The following is a 24,120-nucleotide window of genomic DNA, read 5'->3' on the forward strand; positions in this document are numbered from 1 at the left end:
ATGTGCAGTTAAGTAAAGTTCATCCCCTAGTTGGGAAAACCTTACCTATCATGGAAACTATAGTTCACATTTAATCTGTTTAACATTGATAGATTTTAAAATCACTTTTTAAAGGCCATAACTTTCTTTTGGGGAGGAGTGTGGGAAAGGTTTTATGTAAACCACCTCTGCTACATCCATGCTCGTAAGTGGACCCGGGGGGAGGGAGAGGGGCACAACCCAGGGAAAATGTGTCAAACTCCCATTAGGTCGATTTCAAAAGCACAAAATGGAAAGTAAAAGCAGTTTCTATAGTGTGCAAAATTGGGGCTAGATTAATATGAGCATTTGAAAATGAAATGAAGAATGCCTAGATGGGCACATACATATGCCCAAACGTATCTAGGTATAAAATCTGTTTTAGCTTCCTCCTTCAAGGGCAGAGAGAAGATGCTAGAAACAAGTCTAGTGAAGGTCAGTCCGGAGACCCATGTAGATGGAGGGGGAAGCTCCCTGACACCCACCTGGTTATCTGAGGTGCTGTTCTCGTTGCCCATGGCTACTCAGTGTTGCATCAGAGCGCCCAGCGTCCCTCAGGATTTTATCAGAGGCGACTGGAAAACAAAAGTGTACACACATCTGTACAACAGAAGAAGACCTAAGGCTTTTCTGTCCGCTCATCTCCCCAGATGCAAAAGCCAGGTGATGGGAAATGTTTATCTCTGCAGTCACACCATGGGGAAGGGCTTTGGGAAGGTTTTCTTTTGCAGTGTGCCACTCAGACTTCTTTCCCAGTCCGTGCTGGTGCTTTTATTCCCCACCCCCAGGGTTGGCAGACTCTTCTGAAACACGAGTTTGTCACAGAGTCTCTGAGTTAATGCCAATGTACACAACACACGTAGATATACAAACAGAGTGACGAAAGGGTCCCTTCTGCCAAAGAGAGCTTGAGGGGTGCCTCTGTTGGAGTGTTTTCTGTTTCTAACTGTGTTGAGCTTGGAAGTCCAGAGGGTGGCTGCTTCCCCCTGTCGGTGACAGCGGAGCTCAGTGTCGGACATCAGGAGGCGTGAAAGCCTCTTCTCTTCAATAACCTACGGCTTTTATATTTTTTACTCTAAACACTTGTTTCATCAAATCAGTTTCACTTCCACACATACTTTCATGAGGGCAGAATGGTTTTCTCACTGAGGAAAATGGATAATTGGGGCCAGACAAGGAATAAATAATCATGGAAAGCTGCTGGGACAACTAGAGCCATTTTGTGGGGCTCACACAGTGACATCGTTTATTAATTGTCATCATAAAGAGCACGCTTCCCGCACAGCTCACAGGCAGCCCAGGACACTTGCGGGCAGCATCCAGCTGAGTTTCACAGTACCCCAGAACATAAGCAGAACTGGGGATGTGTGGGTAAAACTGCAATATTTCCAGAATCTCTCTCCTGGGCTTAGTGCATTTCCATATCAAATTCTGGTGCACTAAGAACCCCACCCCTTAAGATTCAATAACCACCTACCAGATGGTTACCCACCCCTTAAGATCCAATCGCCAACACAGAACACCCCCTACCCCTACTCCTTAAAAAATGCACTTCCTCACCCACGAGCTGCTGCTCCCTCTCCCTGGGGGCAGCCATTTTCTCTTTCAGATAATAAAGTCTCTTGCGTGGGCCCGCGTCTCCTGAGTCATTCTGGGTAGGGAGGGTCATGGCGAGATACCCTTTCATTGGTGCCGTGACTCGGATGAGGTTCTCCCACTGACTTTGCTCCTCCTCCAGGAACCTGAGCTGCTCTGGGAACCCTCACTGCCCGATCCTCCTCCACAGGCTCACTGTCCGTTTCCCCAGTTGCTCGTTTTCTCGCCCAACACCAGCCTTCGATTTGGTGAGTCTCCCCTTCATGGTCGACTTAAATGTCTCTTTGGAACCTGGAAAGTGACCGTTGAGTGTCTGGCACCCCGAAGGGCTCCTCCGGGACAGGGGCACACCCAACCATGACTTTCAGAGTCACGGTTGATCCCCATAGTCAACCCTTCTCTGCCTCCCCATGGTGAGAATCCTCATTCACTGAGGCCCGGTCTTCCTTTATCTACTCGTAAACTCCTGGTACAAGGTACCGAGCCTCCTCAGTGTTTTTGCCTCAACCACTTGGTTAGAGGTGGTGACGACCCCCTAACTGTGTCTGGTCTTCTCCGCGACCTTCTCAATTGCTCTGGGATGCCTCAGCGACTTGTGAATGGTTTCATTCTCACCATGGGATCTGGCCCCTCCATTCCCAAACATTCACTGCTAGGGTCTTACTCAATAATCTAAAACCCCTCCACCTCACTCCAGACCTCAAACCTTTTAAGCTTATTCGCTACTGTAATGAGATCTGGCCACAATATTCCTTGGACAATCAGTCTAAATGGCCTCCCAATAGCTCTTTAGATCCTAAAATTCTCTGCAACTTATACAACTTCTGTGAGCGCACAGGCAAATGGAAAGAGATCCCATATATCCAGGCTTTTTCCTGCCTCTGAACCAAGCTCTCTCTCTCTGTCTCCCCTGCAATCCTAAACATTTTCTCCTCACTCTAAAAAACTTCACCCCACCACCCACCAATTCCCACCACGTCCTCTGACTTTGACCCTGCTGATGAACCTCCTCCCTACCGATCTCAAACCCCAGTTCCTCTCCCGCCCCAACCTCCTTCTCTGTAAGATCAAAATCCCAACCCTCCCAGCTCCCCTAGTGCTGCTGCAGGAGCCACAGAACCTCCTCCCCCTTTCACAACCAGTTCCCCTTCCCTCACCCAGTCTCACGCCAAGCCCTCCAGTCACTCGCTCTTGAACCCAGATCCTAGCCCCACAATGGGAAGTAGCCATACAGAGGGCATTGTCTGGGTCCATGTCCCTTTCTCTCTCTCTCCGACCTATCTCAAACTGAGAAAAGATTAGGCTCGTTCGCCTCCAACCCAGCTACTTACATAAAAGAGTTCCAGTACCTAACTCAGTCATATGATCTTACCTCTCATGATATTCACATGATCCTATCCAACACACTTTTGCCCGAGGAGCATAGGCGAGTCTGCAAACAGGCTACAACTCATGCCGATGAGGTTCACCAAACTACTCCAGCTCATCCAATTGGTGCTGAGGCGGTTCCTGACCTAGACCCTAATCGGGACTATAATACGGCAGGGGGAGTCACCAGTCGAGATCAATTCATCACCTGCCTCATGGTGGGTCTCAGGAAGTCAGCCAATAAAGCCATTAACTATGAAAACCTCCAAGAGATTATTGAAGATAAAACTGAGAGTCCCTCTATGTCCTAGACCGCCTCACCAAAGCTCTTTCACAATATACAAACCTAGACCCTGAGACCCCACATGGGAGACAATTATTAATGACCTACTTCTTCACCTAGAGTTTCCCCAACATTAAGGCTAAACTTAAACGTCTAGAGAAGGGACCCTTAACTCCTCAGGCAGAAGTCCTGGCAGGGGCCTTCAAAGTATATAATGGAAGAGATGAAAAGGCCCGTAAACAAAGATATCAAATGTTGGCTAAGGCCTTTCAACCTACCCCAACCACTGGGCTCGGGTATCCTCACCTCCTAGGAAGGAGCCAGAAGGACCTCCTGGTCCATGCTTCAAATGTGGTCAAACGGGTCACTGGCCTGGAGCCTGCCCAAATCCCCAGAAGCCCCCTGGTCCATGCCCTAAGTGCCATCAGGAGGGACACTGGGCAGTTGACTGTCCTCGCACACCGAGAGGTGCCAGGCCACCCAGCTCTAACACTCCACACATAGACCTTCTGGGTCTGGCAGCTGATGACTGAGGGGGCGCGGGACTCCCCCACCCGACCACTACCATCACTGCACAGGAGCCCAGGGCAACCATTGTGTTAGCGTGCAGGCCCATCTCTTTCCTTTTGGACACCGGGGCCACCTACTCAGTCCTGAAGGAGTTTGGGGGACCTACCTCCCTCTCACAGTCCTCTATAGTTGGGGTAGAGGGCACACCTCATTAACCTTTACAAACTCCCATGCTTCCCTGCCTCTTTAAGGGCATTACTCTCTCTCACCCCTTTTTAGTAATTCCCCATTGTCTGGTTCCCCTTATGGGAAGAGACCTTTTATCCAAGCTAGGGGCTCTTATCTCCTTTACCTTTGGCCCACGCCTCAACCCTGACTCGCCTTCAATCCCTTTCCTACTTGCTCTCCAAACCATTCCAGACCCACCTCCCTCCCCTCTTCCCTTACCCCCTTGCCAAGTAAACCCCACAGTCTGGGACCCCTCTACCACCTCTATCGCCACCTCTATCGCCACCTCTATCTACCATCAGACTCAAAGACCCTACCTCCTTCCCCTCACAATCTCAATACCCCTCCTATGAAAGGTCCTTTTGAAACCAGCCAATACCCCTTACAACACCCTGATACTGGCTGTCAAAAGACCTAACGGCTCTTATAGGCTAGTTCAAGATATAAGAATTATCAGTGCAGCTGTTATTCCAATCCATCCAGTAGTCCCTATATTTTATTGTCCACCATTCTTGCTTCCACCACTCACTTTTCTGTCCTTGACCTCAAAAATGCATTCTTCACAATTCTCCTCCATCCCACTAGGACCACTTACACCCTCAACTCCACAGACTACAAATCCTCCAGTGATCTACAACCCAAACAGGACCTCCTTACAGCTGCAGAAGGCGGCATATGTGCCCTACTCCGAGAACAATGCTGCTTCTACACCAACAAGTCCGGTCTCATCCAGGATGGCGCAAAACGCCTCTGTGAACAAGCCTCCAAACTTCTAGAAAACTCCCCTAACAATCCGTTCCCTCACCCCTTCAATTGGCTCCTGCCCCTCCTAGCCCCTATTACCTTTATTATTATTCTTCTCCTTTTCCTTCCCTGCTTCATTAACCTATTCCAAAAATTCATTCAAAATCAAATTTTGAAAATTTCTAACCATACTGTCAACCAGTTACTCCTCCAGGGCTATCAAGGCCTTCTCACGAAGAATAACGAAACCAGCTAGATGACATCACGAATCATCTCAGGATGCCCGCCCTTCCCTAACTCTACAGCGATGGCCTCGCTAACCCCAGAATCTACACCCCCTTCCAACAGGAAGTAGCTGGAGAATGAGATTCTACGCCCAGTTCCCCAGAGGCCCAATTAAGAAAAGATAAAGATGGAAATGAAGGCAAATTCTGGCATGCTAAGACCCCCACCCCTTAAGATCCAATCACCAACGCAGAACACCCCCTACCCCTACTCCTTAAAAATGCGCTTCCTCACCCATGAGCTGCTGCTCCCCCTCTCTGGGAGCAGCCATTTTCTCTTTCAGATAATAAAGTCTCTTGCGTGGGCCCGCGTCTCCTGAGTTCTTCCCGGGTAAGGAGGGTGGCGGCGAGATACCCTTTCAGTGAGCACAAGTGGACGACTGCTTGTAAGCAATAAACAGGTTTCTCCCACTTTATTTCTCCCTTTGACAGATTTTGGTTTTAAAGGTATTTTGCCGTAGGCTGCAAACTTATTTTCCCCTAGAGTTATAGGTTGTTACCTTCATTTTTCCTACAGGGAGAAACAAAGTTACAGAAAACTTTGAAAAGTATAGACTTTTCAAGCTGGAGCCTTAGAGATGACCCGTCTACTCCAGTGGGGAATGTGAGACTGGAGAACGTGAGGGGCTTGCCAAAGACCCAGTGTGGGGAGGCCACAGCTGCCAGTAGAAGTCAGTCTCTGGTCTTGTAACCTGAGATTTTTTCCAGGGAGGTATGGCTGTTACCAGTATTTCCTCAGAAAACTTTGACTTACTTAAAACAGAACTTGTCCATTGATTTGTTTATCCAGTCAACTAACATTGAGCAGCTACCAGCTCTCTGTGTACTGAGCTATGAATTCACTGGAAAACAAAATGCCAGTATTTTGAGCCGACCCAACTAAAATGCCCAGAAACTGAGAAAACTGTGAGTGATGTTGCTGTAGTGATCAGTTCTCTTACTAACACTTGAATCAAAAGGATACAATTCCTTAATCCTTTCTTACCATTTACTGTTTATAAGAAGGATCCCCCCAAAGTCAGATGCATGCTCACCAAAGGTAAAAACCTTCATTTATTTAAAATAGATCACTTCAGTTCACCTTTCACATTCATTTGGAGAATGATGCCTCACTAGAGAACAACGTTGAGTGTGACAGTCATCGTGCCCTTATCACACACTGTAACTTCTTCATGCCCACAGATTAAACCACATGAAGCTGGCATTTCAAATACTTCAATGAAACATTAAATTTGGAAACTTATTCACCAAATTAGATTCAATGACTTTATTAAGCATCAGGGCATCCCAACAAACTTTTTAAAAGGTAAAGAGACTAAAGAGAAAGGCAACTTCTCTGGCTCCATGTACATTTCAAAACCACAGAGGGAAGGCCTGGCTGCGGACTCTTTGCTCATGAGCCCTACGGCTGCCACCCCCGCGGGCTTTCCTGGGCCCAGAAAGGAAGGCGAGTCCAGCTCTGCTGGCTACTTACGCTGGGGAAGGGCTGTGACTCTGAAGGCTGCGGGCCCACGGAGAGTCTGCTTTTCAGCAGCTGGACGGCCTCCTCCTCCATTCAGAAACAGGTGAGGTCTGAGCTGAGCCTGAGCCACCTCAACCAGCTGGGCAAACAGCCTGTCTCCACCCTTGACTCTGACACAAACCAGCTGCGCCTCATACCTGGGCTGCAGCCGTGCAGAGCCAGCCGTGATTACACAAACGTGGAATCAGCATTTCCGGGCGCATTGCGCCCAGGGCCTTTCACATAGAGGATTTCCCCTGTTGTCACATTAGTGGGGCTCCTTTCAGAAAAGGCTTATCCAAACTAAAACTGGCCCTGTGATCTGATTGGCTGCACCTAAGGGAGTAGAACTGTCCTGCCCCGGGAAGCAGGGCATCCTCATTTTCTTCTGCTTTATGCATTAAAAGGGGAAACAAGCATTTCTTTCTAGAAAGGAGGAAAATGCGTAAAGCGTTCCTTTTGCACCTGGGAAAATTCTGCTGTAAGTAATGTGGAAAGATAAAGAAAACTTGTGGAAATGTGATGACGTCAGCAGTCTGGCACCCTGTTTGTGGTGTGGTGTGTGCAGAATGTACTTACTAAGGTGTGGCTTGAGTTGCAACAAGTGAAGTCATAAAAAACAGCAGGCTTGCCCAGATCTCTGATAGGCAGACCTGCCCTTGGGTGGGACGGAAGGGCCGCCACCCAGACACTCTTTTGCCCAGCAGCCTCCTGCCTTCCAGGATTTCTCCAGTTAGTACTAGGCAGCCATTCTTCTTCATGATTGCAACCACTTTCTTTTCTCTTTCTTTTTTTCTTTTGTTTTGGAAGTGGCAGAGTCTTTCAATCTTTCTGCAGAAGCCCCTTCCCCCTGCCACAAGGTGTGACCCCTCCAGGGAAATATTAAAAATTATCAAATGCTTCTTGGAGACCAGGTATCCTACCAAACTCAGAGGAGCATCAGGAGATCCTTGCAGGGGGCAAGTTGCCTGTGGAGGAAGATCTCAGTGCCCCACTCTGGTGCAAACGGAACAGAAGTGTATCTGTTTCAACAGACAGATGGGAAAGCAAATTGCGATTATCCTCACATTGGAATATTATTCAGCCATAAAAAGGACTGGCACATGCCATAATTCAGACAAACCTCAAAAATACTATGCTAAGTGAAAGAAGCCACCACACAAAAGGTCACATAGTGAGCAATTCCATTTATATGATAAGTGCATAATAGGCAAATTCAGAGAGACAGAAACCAGCATTGTGAATAGAGTAATAATATAAAGTGTGTATGTACATCTTGGGGTTCTGCACCCCCCAAGATGTGTGAAAAAAGAAATCCACTATAGGGGGAAGAAGTTTGAAAACCATTGCTTTTGTGTTCTTAATACCAGATGTCAGGTTTTTGTACAACTGAGGGTGGAGAGACAGGAAACAAGAATGTTTGCCTCCCCGCCATGCCACCACTCCAATGCACGAAATCAGAGAGAATTCTTCTAGGGAAAAGAATCTTTTCAAGCAAAATATTTGGGATGAGCCAATTGGGGGTCAAGAGCGATTCCAGGCAATTGGGGGCTCACTCCCGAAGAAAGAGGAGGAGAAGAGAGAGAGGCTCACCCAAAATGGTGGGGAACATTCACTGTTCTACTTTCAGTTGTGTTCATTTCAGCAATGCCAAGTCTTCCATGAACAACCGCCCCTGACAGCTTGCAGCCTCACTGGGTGCTGGCATCACTGACCCCTGGACCACCCTGCCATGAGACTGCACACCGGACATCCTCACTGACACCTGCCCCACCACTGCTGTCCTGGCCACCCCCAGGCACCAGAGGTAGCCACTGCCATCGGGGGAGAGAGCGAGTGAAGATACAGACTTTGGGAGCCCATCCCAGGACCTAGCACTCTGCCTGCTGTCATGATAGACTGCTCAGGCACAGAGTATTGTTGGCTATTGTTGGCAGTAGGGTCTCCTTGAGGCCCCAGGAGGCAAATCCCTCAGTGAAACAAAGTTTATATCACCTTTTCAAAATCCTTTGAGTAAAATCATGAATTCAAATGCTACTAATGAGACATCGGTGCATCTGCACTAAGAGCTCAGCTAAGCTGACTTGTTTGCCGGACGAAACACATGTTCACTAAGACAATTATAACACAGCCTCAAAAAGAAGAAAGTAAATGGTTTCAAAAACTTTTGATCAAGCCATTTGCCTTAAAATATTGACACCTGTCTTGTCCCTCCGTGTGGCCCCTGCACTTCTTCAAAAACGATCCACAGTTTAGGCTCCTAATTAATTCAAGGTGGCTTGCCATGAACAAGACTGGATTCATGAAGGTTTCTTCTATCCACTTGTTCTATGTAAGGAGTCCAAACAGCCATCTGACCTCTACCTAGTATCCTGTAGATTCAAATATAAAATTGGTCTTAAAAGCTAGTCGTTTGGGAGAACTTTTATGTTTCAACTGGTGTACTGGTGTCACATCATCATAGCTGCAGAAGACTGAATCTAAACGAGGACAGTCTTTGCTTCATTATTCAGTTTTTCATGCCTTCCATCAATACTGAGCTCTTTCTGTGTGTCAAGCACTGAGGTGCTCTGTTCTCTTTAATACTTACAGCAAAGCTATGGAGCAGGTATTTGCTTTTATTATAGATGAACTACTGAAGTCCAGAGAGATCAAGTCACATGGCCCAAGACCAGCAGAGAGGAAGAGGGGAAGGAAGGAGTCCGGTGCCCCAAACCCTGCCTGTGAACTAAGGATGCAGCAATGCCATCTTGAAATATGCTTGGAAAGAGTCCAAAGGTAATTGACTGCTTTCCTCTCTTGTTCATTTGCTTCTAGAGTAGAGCATGGAGTCTTGGCAGCCAAAGACAGTTGGGAAGGTCCCAGCTTATGGGATCCCCCTCACTGATCTGAGAAGAGGGTATAGGTCAGGGTCTGGGTCAGTGGCTAATGCCGTGGCTGAGACGGCCTGGCCAGAGCGCTGCTGAGAGGAGCCAAGAGCATAGCTGGGGAAGCAGGACCTGGGCCAAGTCTGAAACGGAGGGGAAATGGAGTCCTGAGAACCGGCCCTGAGCTCATCTGTAGAAGAGCAGCGTGTGGGGGGAGGATGCAGCTCAGAAGCCAGACTGTGGTGTCCAGGCTGCGCTGATGCCCCATTTTACATGTTGTGCGCAGGTTGGGGTGGTGCCCGGAGCTGGAGAATCAGAGACAGGATCACACAAGGCCCGGTTCATCCATGATAGCAAAGCTCAAAGAGGTTTTGCAACTAACCTCCCAGTGCCCCGTGGGAACAGTCTATTAGAATGCGTTGATGCATCGACCCAATGCACCAAGTTTTCTGTTTAGGGTTTCTTATTCTCTATTTTTAAAAACCTCTCTTTTGTATGTGATAGAAATGTATCTGCTCAAAAAGCTTAACGCATCTTGATCTTTCTGCTGCCCTTGAGCAATTGAGATCGTCGGAGCTGAAAGGACCTTGGAGATTATCTTCGCTGCCCCCTCCTGTTTCAGATGAAGAAGCTTGAGTCCTAGAAGGCAGAAATGATGTATACGCGTCTCACAGCAAGCGTGGGCTGGAACCACACCTCCCGCAGGCGGCCTTCCTTCCTACAGGAAGGCCCCCACCAGGCCTCTGCGGGTGCAGAGTCTCCGCCAGATCAGGCCAGCAAGGTCAGATGAGACACCCCCCCCCCCCCCCATTTTGGGCTGTGGCATTGCCGTCCAGCCACAGCAGCCTCCCCCCAGCCAGGTCCTGCGTCAGCTGAGGATGTGGGAGGCCCAGGCTGGAAGAGCCCGGGTTCTGTTCGCTCGCGGAGGGGAGCTCAGGTTCCCCTGGCCCAGCAGCTCCTTCGGCTGCCGGACAAGCCCGGCGACCTACGCCAGCTGCTCTCCCCGCAGATGGCCCAGCCCCGTCCCAGGCAGGCAGGACACCTCCGTTCTCCCTCCGGCGGCTGAACTCAGTTGTTCTAACTCCCTACCTTGGACAGCTGAGCATGCAGCTACTTTTAGCTCGGTTATCATGTTTCTGTTTTAATACAAACAAACAGCCGCAGCCTGGGAAAAGGATTTACTAAGAGATGTTGCCTTCCTTCTGCTCTGGCAGGGGACCTCCAAGAACACCAAGGCCCTGGCTGCTCTGTGGGTTTGAGTGAAATGACAGCTCTTCCTTCAACTGTCCCTTTAGCTTCCTTTTTCCCTCCTCCATCTCTGAGGCCACCTGGGAATTTTGATATGAAAAGTCCAGTCTTGCAGCGCATGAGGATTATGAGGAACTGAGAAATCACCTGCTTTCAGGCCCAAGAGCTCAGAGACACCCCTGGAGCCCCCAGCCCCTCTGCTGGGGGAGGCGGGCCTCTTGATAAGTTGCTGTTTCTCAGCTCCAACCCCAGATTCAGATGCTGGGGGACTCTGCAAACGCCATTGCTGCCTGACCAACTGCCCCTGGTGAGGCTCTGGTAGGAGGGGGCAGAAGCCAGAGGCAGAAGGAGGAAGGCCTGCACTCTGCTCCTGTTTCTGGGAGCAGCACCCCCACACACTTCACAGGGTGGCCACAGGCCCACCCAGCGCCACAGTGAGGTCCGGTTTGCAGCTGTCCCCACCCTTATAGAGCTGGCCTCATGCGCACCGGTCCCCCAGGCAGGGGCTTCCCACCCACAGGCCTGACGTTCTCCGTGGGGCCCCTTCTTCCACACTTGTGAATTTTAATAATACCACCTTCTGTTTGCACCTTGAGGGCGGTAACTGCTTCATGCCGTTGCTCCCTTCCATCGTACCAGGGCTTGCTCTTTGCCTTTGCAGCTATCTAGATTAACAATTCTTTACATTAAATTCTCTCTGTTAAAATAATGGAGGCATTTCTGTCTCCTGATGGATATGCGGGCAGAGCTGGGATCCAGATCCATGTCTTCTTCCTCCTGGTTTAGGACTCTGCATTGCAGCCCAATAAATGTGCATTCAGTTATATGCATGAGTAAAGTAAGTTCCTCCATTTGTTGGTTCTAACTTTAATAATATGTTGTTTAGGATTCCCCACCACCGCCACCAACAAATTATCACCCAATCACAATGCAGAGTTCCTGTCATCCAAATATCACTCTATCACAAGCTAGTAGAATTGGGAGGGACTACAGCTCTAGGCTATCAGAGAGCTTCCCAAACTTGTCACATCTTGGCACACATAATATGATCACCCTCACATAGCCCCTGACTTGTGGAAGTGGACAGGGCTGCTTAGGGTCTCATCCACTGCTGAGGCCCCGCATGGCCACACCGAGAGTTGAGGGGATCAAAATCTTGGCATGCCTGTAATCTGCCTGCTCACCAGTGAGCCACTGGCTTACTGTGGAGAAGCACTGACCTATCTAATGCCCTCATTTTATAGATGATGGATTTTGATGAACATAAAGCCAGGGACTTTAGGTGAGTTGCCCAAATTTAAAGAGCTCCAGCTGTTGGGTGGGGCATCCCAACTCTCCCTCATTCTCCAACAGGCTAGCCTGGGCTTATTCACAAGACTAGCACTGGAATTCCTCTTGGGAAGAGACAGTCTTTATTTGGGAAAAGAACTTGATTTAATGTCCGTAGGTGCTGAGTATTGGCAGGAGCTGATGCTCAGTAAAATGGGATGCTTGCATGGTTCTCCATGTGAATGAGAGAAACTTCGGTTTCTTCCTGAGGTAGGAGGTCTCAAAAGATGACACAGGATCAGAACAAGAAGTGGAGGTGAGGCTGAACCTGGGCAATGATGTATGACAGAGAATGACGGGCCAAAGGGCCAGTGGACAGTCCCCTGAAATGGGCTGACGGGGGACGTTTGAATAACAAGGATACGTAATGTCATTTTGAAGTTTTCCTTCATTGTAGTGCGAAGCCCTCCTACCTCCCCATCCACATCTTCATATGACATTTGTGAGTGCTTTGTGAGCACTTTGTTTTGTTTTTAGCAGAAGTTGGGGGATTGGAACTTGATTGGAACTGCATTTTATTCATATTTAGGTCAGTACAGTGGGGAACAGAGACAGCATAAAGTAGGAGCCTGAAAGCAGAGGAGACCAGAGTGTATAATCCCTTGGAAATTCACAGAACTCTTGGGTGGGCTTTGGAGATTCACTAGGCACGGACCTGAGCTTGAGTCTAAAGGGGTAAAGAGACCCCAGCTGACATCTGGGTAAGCATACATGTATGCACTTAAGGAAAACACACAAAAACAAAACTGAGGATCACACATACTGTTTGTCTCTTTGAAACTGCCTTTTTTCCCTATTTAATAGTAACATGTCAAAACATTTCCCCATGCTTACAACATCATATTTTATAGCGGCAGTGGATACTAAGTTGTTTCCAAGTTTTAGCTATTTAAAAATACATATGTCACTTTTTATAGCTTGTCTCTGCCTGGGATGGCCCAGGAGATTGCAGGTGAAGGTGGGTGGGGTCAGCCTAGACCTGCCTTAGGTTAGATCAAGCAGGAAAGTCTTGAAACCAGAGAACTGTGAAAGGGGGATGGACTTAAGGGCACAATCAGGTTGGCAGGATCAGAAATATGGGGGCAGGGACTGTGCCAGCACAAGCAGTCGGAATGGAGAGCAGGCAGAGGGCTGGGTGAACAAGGACCCAGCATGCTCGGAGGTGGCTGGAAGGGCTAGAGCCAAGCTGGAGATAGAGGGTAGCTCAGGAATCGTAGAGGCTTCTTGTGTCAGGAGAGCTTTGCAGCCTTGTGCTGTCTTTTAATGGGGAGGCCTGGGATCGCCATTGGCAATCACATCCCAGGATGTTTGAGCCCAGTCTAAGAGTTCATCAGTTGGAATCTGGTTCTTTGGGGACAGAGACCAGGTACCCTTCCCAAGTTTTGAACCTGTACACCAGAACCTAGGGATTATAATGGAATCTCTGGGTCTGCTTGAATACCTTCAGTGATGGGTAACTCACTACTTCCTGAGGCATCACTTCTGGAGAGAGTTTTACTGGATTGCCACCAAGTTATTTTTATTACTCCGTAATGTAGATCTCACCCATGATTCCATCAGATATTATCCCAGGGCTTTCATAAGAAGTATACCAATGGTCAGTGTGAGACCTGAGGACCAACTGGGACAATCTAGCTGACTTTATGGACCATTACCTTACACTGGACCACGGGCCTTTCTTTACTCAAGGCCCAGCCTAAATTGGCCTTGTTCCGGGGTTACGCTGAATCAGCATGCTCTGCCATCTTCACGGCTGATGAGTGCTGGCCATCAGCTAGCCAGCTGACCACAGACACATAAGGGAAGCCCAGCTGACACCAAGAGAAATGCCCAGAGGAGCAGCTGAGCCCAGCCCAAATTCCAACCCACAGAATCAGAAGCTAAATAAATGGTTGTTGTTTTAAGCCACCAAGTTTTGGGATGGTTTGTTACATAGCAAAAGCTAACTGACAATATTTCCCCCAGAGGGTCCATTTAATTTCCTTCATACCAACCTGCACCCAACTCTGGCTGCCAGCTTTAAGATCTGTGCATTGGATTGCAAAGGATGCCACATGAGGAAAGACTGATGGATAGATCAAATCCCAAATGCAATTTACAAGCATGGTTCCCTGACTGGTGGCTACCATTGTCATCTGGGCCTGTGCTAGACTATCACTGCCCTATAGCTCTCTGAGGACAATGCTGAGCATCCCATGTTATAAACCATGCATAGTACCTTAGTCCAAAATGGAAACATGAAAATTGCATACTGATTTGCAGTAAGAGGTCTCTTTTTTTCCTGCTAAAACAGATATTTGATGACACATTCAAATATAAGGTTCCCCTTACTCAAGTTTCACATAGTCTTTCTTGGCAGATTGGGTAGTAGCAAAACCATATTTCTTATGAAAACAAGCTGTGGAGACCCACAAAAATGCAGACATCAATTTGAATCCAAAAACTGAACTGCGCTGTCATTTTTGGAAATCAAATATAATAGCAACACAATTGGGAGGGTGGAGGGGGTGCAGAATGAGGCATGTGAAGGTGGTTTCATGCTAGCAGAGATCCTGAGTGTAGATAAGATATGGGGACCAGAGTCAAAGATATTAATATTAATGAGCCATATGTTAGAGCTGAACTGAGAAAATGAAGGTATTTGCTTTCAGCTTTGAAAATGGAATTTTCTTAAGCCTTAGAACTTCCACTAACATCAGGCAATTTTATTATGTAAAATAGAAAATGGCTTAAAAAAACCTCTGTTCTTCAGACAAGTTTATTTTAAGTTTACCTTTAAAAAATTAAGGATAATACTAACTATTATATGATTTAGAAGTCTTCATAAACAACGGTTCTTTGTTAAGTACCATTTGGCCATTCTATACTTCTCTTCAGCAGGAATAAAAAGAACATCTTAATCATACTTTTCTGTTTTTAAATTAGCTTTTGTGGCAGCAGAAAACAATTAAGTCATCTTAGCTACCTGCTTCCCAATATTTCCTCCCAAAATGACATAAAATGAGGAGAAAGTCAATGTATACAAAAACCAGGCTTCAGTACAACTTGAAGACAGGAGAAGAAAAGAGAGAAGTTTTAGCATATGTAAAACATCTTGAATCAGAAATTCAAAAATGCAAATAGAAATGGACAAAAATCAGAATGAAAGGATTATTGATGGATTCAGGAAGGAAATAGGAAACAGCTAAATTATCTCACTAAATAAATAAATAAATAAATAAATCACAAAGCACCCGAGAGAAAATAGATTCAAATAAAAATTTAGTAAATGGCATTGAAGAAAATTAGGAAAATGATGAAGATTATGAGAAATGACATATGAAAGAAGTAAACAGGGTCAGAAAAAGAAGTATGGAAATCAGAGGCAGATAAAGAAGGAATAACATTCTTTTTATCCCCCAAATAAAAACAAAACAATAGAACAGAGCTTATATTTAAAATATGATCCAAGAAAACTTTCTAGAAGTAGAAAAATTTGTATCTACACATTGAAAAGATTCACTGATTACTTAGGAAAATTTGCCCAGAGTGATCAATTCCAAGACATACCCCAGTAAAACTAGTAGATACCAAAGATAAAAGGTAAAGTTCTCATGACCTCCAGACAGAAATATCAAATAACTCACAAAGCCAAAGAATTAGACTGGCATCAAATTAAAAGAAAAATCAATACACAGAGCAAAATAACAATGGAGCAGCTTTAAAAAACATATCCAGTGAAGTAAAGTGTTAACCCAGAATTTTTTATCCAGACAAGCTGTTATTCACATGTCAAAGCTAGAGAAAAATAATTTCCCACATGTAATATCTTCCTGAATTCTGTTCCCATCAGATGCCATCCTGGGGAATCTACTAAATGATGTATTTCATCTAACCAAGTGGTAACTGGGAAAACTTTAGCAAAAGGACTGTTGTTGAGGATTTAAAAATATACATCTATGGGATCAAGGCCATCTCTCAGTAATTAATTGCCTGACAGAAGAAAACACAATGTTATTCAGAGGAAAAGAACAGAATCCAGTATCTTTAATATATCACTACAATATCCAATATCCAACAATAAATTACTAGATATGTGAAGAAACAGGAAAATATGACCCATCATTAAGAGGGAGAACACTCAATATAAGCAGACACACAGATGACCAAGAGGTTGGATATAGTAGACAAGGACTTAAAATAACTATCATAACCATGATAAAAATAATTTACGGGAGAAGATAGATATGATGATGGAAGACATAAGAAATTTCTGGAGGATATATGCGACAGAGGATATACAGTGGAGGAGAGCTATGGAATCTTGAGGGGCAGGGAACAGAAAAGTGCCTTAAGAGAAACAACAACCCCAAATAATAGTGGTTCTCGTTTGGATCCTGATTAAAATAAACCAACCGAAAAAAAAAGGGCAGGAGAGAGAATCAGAGATATTTGAGCACTGACAAGATTTTTAATATTAAGGAATTATTGTTTATGTTTTTAGGTATGATAATAAAATAGATAATAAAAGGAGTCCTTATCTTTCAGAGATACATACTTAAATATTATAGTTTAATTAATTTAAAAATTAATGAGGGAATGATTTGCTTTAGAACAGTGTAGCACTTGTGGGGGTGAGGTAGGCACTAGTGGGAAGTGGAGCAGCAAATGAAATAAGACTGGCCATATGTAGGTAATTATTGAAACCAGTATTTGGGTATGTGAGAATTCTTATAATATTCTCTCTACCTTTGTGCATGCTTGCCAAGTCCAAAACAAGAGATTAAGGAAGTAAAGGAGGGAGACAGGTAGGGTAGACAAGAAATCCTTCCTCTTTCATTTGTGATTAGGGTGCATTCCAGTTCCCAAGCCAATCCTGACTGAGCCAACCAATCTCTGCCCTGTCAATGGTGAGCTTTGGAATTAGGTCATCCCTTCCTAAGCATGTATCAAGTTGAGCTGCCAGTAATTTAGGTTACTTCATTTGCATTTTTCAAACCAAAATTCCATATTGAACTGCACATGTGGGACTCAGTGCTTCCAGGGGACCTCTGAGTCCGAGTGTTGTGTACCAAGTCCTAGGTGAGTCATTCCCTCGCATTTGTGTTGATTTGATTCCTAGTATGGTATGTTTGAACACTACCTGGCTTCCAGAATATGGGTGTGAGGACTGATCTTGCCATGTATGAACACATCTCTCAAAGGATAACTTCCTGAATCCCATACTATGAGGATGTACCCATCTGACAAGAAGCTCTGGTACTAATGACTGATTGCCCATGGGCATTGTTTCTTCTCTATCTAGTTGCTTCTCCAAGAGTGGCATCTGTAGTGGGTGACGACCCCCCTACCTGCTGCCCAAGGTAAGTCAACCTGAGTCTCTTTTTATGCGAAGTGAGGAGGAGGCATTTGCAAAAGCACTGAAAGTCTTGGGGAAGTAAAGCAAACTGGTGATGCGGGGAGGGACGCACACCCAACAAAAGTCAAACAGTGACCCTTCCACCAGGCGACGCAAACAATAACATTACCAAATGTTCTTCAAAGAACTGGAACACATAAGAGGATGATCTTGTGACCAACCAGGATTCAACGGTTGGTTGTCTCATCTGTTTGCTATGAAATATGAGACACAACAGAACGCTGTCAGATCCTAACTTGAACCTTGTTATCAGTTTCAGCAGATGTGTACTCACAGGAAGGGCTTTTGGAATGACCAGAGTGAATACAGAGCATGTTTTTTAAGCTCACAAAATCACCTACAAAATTATGTCCACCCAAAATGGAAAACCTGACCCCATTTAGAAATGATTGACCCAGCTTCACCCACAACCATGATGAGCACAACAGAAACAAATCAATCCTCTTTCATGGCCTACGTCTGGCAACTCAGGATTTGACAAGCATCAAAAGTACTTAGTCTGAGGAGGGTCAGTCCTCAGTAGCACCTGGATATTTCTTTGGAGCCCCAGAATCCTGAGACACAATCAGTTTTAGTCATTCCTCAACTTTATACAGATGTAAGCAGCTTAGCTACACAAAGTGAGCTCTCTCTGCTAGAACAACATTAGCCTGGGTCGCTGGGTTTAATCTCTTTATAATTCTTTGGCACCAATTCTGGCACAGGGCTCTGCCTGCCGAGGCTGTTCCCTGACTTGAGTGTGGAGCAGAATTTCCCCTTTTTAGGTCACAAACTCAGAGCAGTCATCCCAGCCACTCTCTCCACCCTGTCAATTTTAAACACCCTCATTAACAACATTTATGAAACGTTGGCAAGGTGGCAACTATCTTTTGAGTTGCTCCTGCTGTATCACAGGATTGAAACACATGCAGAGACTCGCCACAGCAGGTTAAGCTATAAATACACAACAATATCCACCTCTTCTAAACACAGCTGAATTAAGAACCCTAGGACAAGGGTCGTGGGCTGTCCCTGATCCTCAAAGGGTGAAGACAAGGACCTTCCTGGGTCAGTTTCTTGGGCAGTGCGGGGTGCTCCCTCGCTGTCTCACTGCCTGGAGTCTTGGTCCCCATCCCCTGCCTTTGGTGTTGGGATGGTGTCTGCTGCGCTGAGACGGACCACTCTCTCCTGGGCGTGTGGTTGCCTTGGGAATCAGCATCGCACCAGAGGCAACATCCTACTGACTGTGGTTTTCCTGTGGCCTGTACTCCACAGTATGGCCAATCGCACTTGTACTGGCTCTTTCCTTTCCCTATCAGCCGTCCAGTGCTGCCCCAGCATGTCCTTGGCCCATTAAATATACATCCTTGCACAGTTAGTAGTACCCATCAATGCAACCCAGCTCTCACCTCTCCCCTGTCATGAAATCACACACTTGGACAGGCAATCCTGAGGACCTGCCTTTGTCCTTTGCTCTGAAAACTGTTCATCCTCATGGTCCCCTGCTCCCCTCACTGCCCCCCACCATCGCTAACTGAGAAGTCTTGGCCCATCACACCAACCCACCTCCTAGACCCTGCTAATTGGACTAGGGGTCAATTCTGGCTGTGGCTGGGCCAATCAGACTTTCTTTCTTGATATTTGATAGGGGCTCTGGAAGTCAACCAAAGGAGGCCACGAGTCACAAGGCATTAGGAATGGGGGCTGGATTCGCACCAGAGAGACCCAGAGACTGTGAGTGTTGAGCTACGGGAGGAGCAGGGCTAGGAGCCTGGCAGAGCAGACCCATCCACCCTCACCCAGCATGAAGCAGGTGGCAGCTGAGAAGTAGGGATGGAAGGAGTTGCCACAGCCCAGAGCTCAGTCTTCTCAACTAATTCCCCCTCCCCATTTTAAGTGAGAGTCTGCTTCTTACAACCAAACGTTCCCTGGTGGAAACCATGTCCGCAGATGCCCATGACCCCCAGCTCTGTTCTGGCCTTCTGTCCTTCTCATCCTCCTTCACCTTCTCCCTAGCATCTGACACTGTCTCCCTACTTTCCTCCAGCCTCTCTCCACTTCACAAGGTGCTATAAAATCCTCTTCTCTTTTTCCTTCTCCACTTGCCCCACCCACCCGCTTAGTAAAGCCATTTAATGAGAGTCAGGATTTGGTCTGTGGCTGGGTCCTCTTCTCAGAAGATTCCATTGGTTTGCATAACTTCCTCTGCTGCGTCCAGGCAGAAGGCTCTAATCGAGACCCCAGCCCCCACTTCTACCCCTGCTGCATTTGTTCCTTGCTGATGGATGTCTCTATTTAGATGACCCACAGTCTCTCAGCCTCTTGAAATGTAAATTTGATATCTGTCTTCCTCAAGCCAACCTCTCTTTGACTTTCCCATTTCCAGTGAGAGGACTGTGTTCTTCCCAGTCAGATCCCCAGGACCCTTAGGGGATTTCTGTACGCTTGCTTGTTTGGTATCTGCCCCACCCCACTCAACACACAACAGCCCAGGGGCTTCCTGAGGGCCCGGATTATGTGAGTGCGGCAGACAGCTCTATCCACATACCCAGGGTTTGACATACTGGGTCACGTAAATGTTTGCTGAATGAATGGAAGGAATGGCCATCTTTCATTTCCCCTGTTTCTTTGCTCTTGTTTCTCCAGTATACACTCACCAAGCCCTCTGGATTCTTCCTCCCCAGTCTCTCATTGTCTCCTTCCACACACGCTTCCCTTTGTTTCTGGGCCAGGCCCTTATCACTACCCATTAGGGCTACAGCACAAGCAAGCTCATCTCCCTGACTGCAATAAAAAAACAAATAAGAGAAACTCTGGGAAGATGGTGGCAGCAGTCTTTAGATCTTCCCAAGTCCACTCATATAAACAGAACAACTAGATAGAAAAACTGAAAGCTTATGGACATTGTACAACAAACTAGGTAATAACATTTTCCCTGAGCCTCGACCACCAACAGCCACAAGCCCCCCCAACCCCAGTAGTGGTGTGTGTACAGGAGGAAGCAGTCAGTGGAAGGCAACAGGGACTCCAGCTAGACTGAGGGCAGGAAAACCCCAGGAGGCAGCAGGTGTTCACGGGAAAGGACAGCAAAAACTGGGAGGAGTATCGCCCTCTATATACACCATATGTATGTAGATATTACACGCTAGATTGTACGTGGTGTCAACAGGACGAAGAATTTGTACACTGCTGTTTTATGGGACATGCTATAAAGTAGGACATGTGCACCCACACTCACACTCCACTGTGTTTAACTGAACTACGGGATTCTTAGAATGCTGCCTTCCTTCAGTGTGACCTAATGATTTAGTTATAAAACTGACACCAAGTCAAACTCAGAAACATACAGTTTTTGTCAAGTTCACATGGCAGCTCAAGCTGGCAGCTGCAACGTCAGAAACAGGTCTAAAAAGGTCCTTGTGTGACTCTAAAGAAACACTGTGGAAATATGTCAAAGTCAACACCATCGAGAGTTTAAAATAACTTTTTCCCCAAAAGTCTTGGTGTATTAGAGACTTAGGGGCTCTCTTAAATGACCATTCCACAGAATCATAAATGCCTGAAAATTCTATTTGCAATGGACAGAACCGTAACAGAGACCAGAAGAAATTTCAGTAATCATTTCCCCCAACTCCCCAACTCTTAATTTACAAATGAAGATCTAGATCAAGGGGGACTTATCCAGCCAAAAATGGGTAGTAACTTATTGGAAAGAAAAAAATGCAGTTGATGGGGCTTAGGTGAAACTCAGGCAGGAATGGGGTGGAATAAGCAGCACAGATGGGCCTCTAATTTCCCTTTATAAGGAAAAAAACAGGAAAGAAATGCAGTTATTCCTCTAATCTCAGTAGCCAAACCAGTTTAAAGCCACATGGTGCTCAAAGGAATAAAGCAATGGATCTGAGACGTACTTACCCAGTAGCCTGTTAGCATGAGGAGCAGAGAGTTGGGAAAGGCCTTCTCTTCCTCATGTTACAACTTTTCAGCGCTGCCGTCTGCCCGTGGTGTGTTTTCCCCCAGGATCACATGGAAGTGTTCTATAAATGTGCATTGGCTTAAGGTTGGGAACACTGGCCTGGGAGGCAGCAGCATGTAAGCAATCTGACCCAGGCCAGGCGGCAGCTTTCCAGAAAGCTCTGCAGCCCAGAGGGAGGGTAAGGGGCCAGCGAGCATGCAGGTACCAAGAGCCTGCAGCTCTCTTGTTTTTCTCACTCTAAGTTTATCTGGGATCAGAATCCAGTCTCAACTGCCTTGGGCTGCAATTTAATTTACTTGGGACAGTTCTATACTTTGGCTAGGACTAGCCACTTTTCAAATCAAAACAGCCGTTAAAAAAAAAAGGCTATAAAATTAAAAGTTCTTCTGGTAAACAGGGACAGGTTATTGTCAGCTTACTGGCCTTATAAACTCAAGTTGTCATTTTTTAAAATGTCAATTGATCCCTTGAGAAGGGAAGCATAAGCAATTACCCTTAGGCCAAATCTAAATGGCAGAGCTACCCAAAATTCCACCAGAATTTAATGGATTAAATGTGCAACCACACAATGGAAACCTAAGCAACTGTTAGAAAGGATGTGGAGTTCTCTATGTACCAACACTGGAAACTCCCCAAGATATGTCATTACGTGAAAAGAAATTAAGGTCCAGAGCAATGTATATAATATGCTAACGTTTGTGTTAAAAAAAAAAAAGCATAATAAATATATTAAAAAGCAAGTCAAATTAGAAAAAAAAAGCATATAAATTTATGTGTGCATACTACATTATGTATAGTATAGAAATTTTGTGCTTGGAAAATATCATACCATCCTGTGTTATACTAATGAATGACTCTTTCTGGAATTTCACACAAGAAACTAGTGACAGTGGCTGCCTTTAGGGAAGGGAAGAAGCAGGGAGGAGGGGAGACTGGGAAAGAGACAGGAAAAGAAAAAGATTGTCCCCTCACAAAGTTCCTTTTCTATTCTAGGAATTTTATGTCATGTGAATAGCAATTTTTCAAAGTTTAAAAGGTAATCTAATTTGTATTCAAAGTATCTAATTTTCAAAATGACTATTCAGAGCACTGAAGTCAATTGACCACAACTTATTGTTTTCACATATTTAAATTTTTTGATTGGGTTGGAAAGGAGATTCCAACAGTTTTGCAATAACTAAAATCCTATGATAGTGAGGGACCTGGCACTGAGTTTTGAATGAGGCGTCTGAAGGCTGGATGCTTAACCCTGATTCATCTCCTTTCTAACCACTACTTGGATCAGCTGCCCAGATGCTTCCCTCAGGTGTAAAATGGTCCCATACCACCTGCTCCATAGGCCCAGTGTGGTCTAAAAAGGATGATGTGATTAAAATCCCTCTAAATTTATTCAGGAATGGAGCTGTTCAGAGTGATCACATTTTATAAGATTTTTCTGAAGTCCTTGTGCAATTCAACATTCAATTTAAGTCAAATTTTCCCATAAAAGCCAGCATCAAAGTAAAGGGAATAGTTTCAGAGGGCCTGTATCACGGCCGTTGTGGCTTTCTCCTTAGCACTGTTTTATATTTTCTCAGCATCACCTGTTAACATTGAACAGAACGCCAAGTCAGCACGCTGGCGAAGCATGGGGGCCGTTTAAGCCTCCTGCATGGCTGTCTTCCACATCTAAATTGAGTTTTTTTTATCCAGGAGCATTTGTCAGCCCTCGAATTAGTACCAACGCATAATGCTTGGGTGCAGTGGCCTTGAGATATAAAACGGTTTTTGACACCAACATCACTCGCCAAAGTTCCAGTGCCTATAGACAGCGTGGTTCTCACTATCCTGATGAAAAACCGCAGCTGCGCCTGCTTACCAGCTGAAGTGGCGCCACCATGCGGCCAAAGTGCCGGAGCGGTTTTTGTCGCAGATGTAGCCTGTCCTCTTTGAAATGATTCTTGACCAAAACAGTAGCTAATTCACATAAGCAAAAGAAATTTTTTAAATTAGGGTAGATATGAAATATTGCGAAATTTTCTCACAAAGTGAAGTTTCGTTAACGTTTTTATTTCATAGTGCTTACATAACTGCAGCATTGATGAAAATTATTAGCAGATGGCAGACAGCACAAAGAAAACACAACATTTCTCAGGCAATGCTCAGAACTGCTGATTATTTAAAAGTTTGAGAGGGAAATAAGTCAAAGTAATGTTTAGTAGGAAGTAAGTGGTGGATGTATAAAGATAAAAAGATTCGGCCCCATCTCCATACACAGTGAAAAAGAAACAACACAAATTTAATTCCTTACCTTCTAAAGACTTCTTTAAAGTGACAGCAAAAAAAATTTTTTTTAAGTTTGTTGGGACGATAACAAAGCAAACTGGGACACCATGTCAGCCGAGGAGCAATTGTCTCATGTTGGTGGATGACGGAAGCAGATGGAGGTCTGATTTGGGAGGAATCAGGGCAGAGGAGCCTCAGCCTAGAATTGGAGTCAGAGGGGGCAGAGGGGCTTCAGCCGAAACAAGACCCAGTCGGCCCTGCAGGCCCAGCAAAGGCTCTGAAACAGCAAGAACAGTGCAGGGAGCAGACCTGGAGTGGAAATTAAGAACAGGTGCAAGGGTGCCTATCCCTTCGCCTTGTCCAACTCCTCCCCCATGCCTACCAGCCAGACAAAAGCAAGATCACAGACAAAAATAAAAACCTCCCATATATTCTGAAATTAAAAATTAAATAGAAAACTGCAAACTTAATAAAACATCTCAAAATATTAAGAATTAAAGAAAGATTTAAAATATGAAAAAATATT

The 24,120-nt window shown here is 45.7% G+C and overlaps 1 protein-coding gene and 1 long non-coding RNA gene across 32 annotated transcripts in view; one reads left to right on the top strand and one right to left on the bottom strand.

Annotated features, from left to right (window-relative positions):
* TACC2 (transforming acidic coiled-coil containing protein 2) overlaps positions 1–21,406 on the bottom strand; it is a 203,795-nt gene extending 182,389 nt beyond the window's left edge. For 3 of the 31 annotated variants that reach the window (XM_073240267.1, XM_073240272.1, XM_073240257.1), the window contains exons 1-2: positions 6,506–6,853; positions 504–593 (exon numbers count right to left, since the gene is read on the bottom strand). In XM_073240267.1, the coding sequence (XP_073096368.1) occupies positions 504–536 (33 nt within the window). In that variant the 5' untranslated portion in view covers positions 537–593; positions 6,506–6,853. Of the gene's footprint in view, positions 1–503; positions 594–6,505; positions 6,964–7,455; positions 7,538–20,700; positions 20,722–21,268 lie in introns of those variants that run through there. The other 28 variants (XM_073240284.1, XM_073240283.1, XM_073240268.1 and 25 more) reach the window with 23 other exon arrangements.
* LOC118971108 (uncharacterized) lies at positions 7,692–11,498 on the top strand. The gene is made up of 2 exons (XR_005059374.2): positions 7,692–10,180; positions 10,614–11,498. It is a non-coding gene; the product is annotated as an uncharacterized lncRNA (long non-coding RNA).
* Positions 21,407–24,120: the final 2,714 nt, after the last annotated feature.

Source organism: Manis javanica, chromosome 7 (assembly GCF_040802235.1).
Source record: "Manis javanica isolate MJ-LG chromosome 7, MJ_LKY, whole genome shotgun sequence".
NCBI classification, from domain to species: domain Eukaryota; kingdom Metazoa; phylum Chordata; class Mammalia; order Pholidota; family Manidae; genus Manis; species Manis javanica.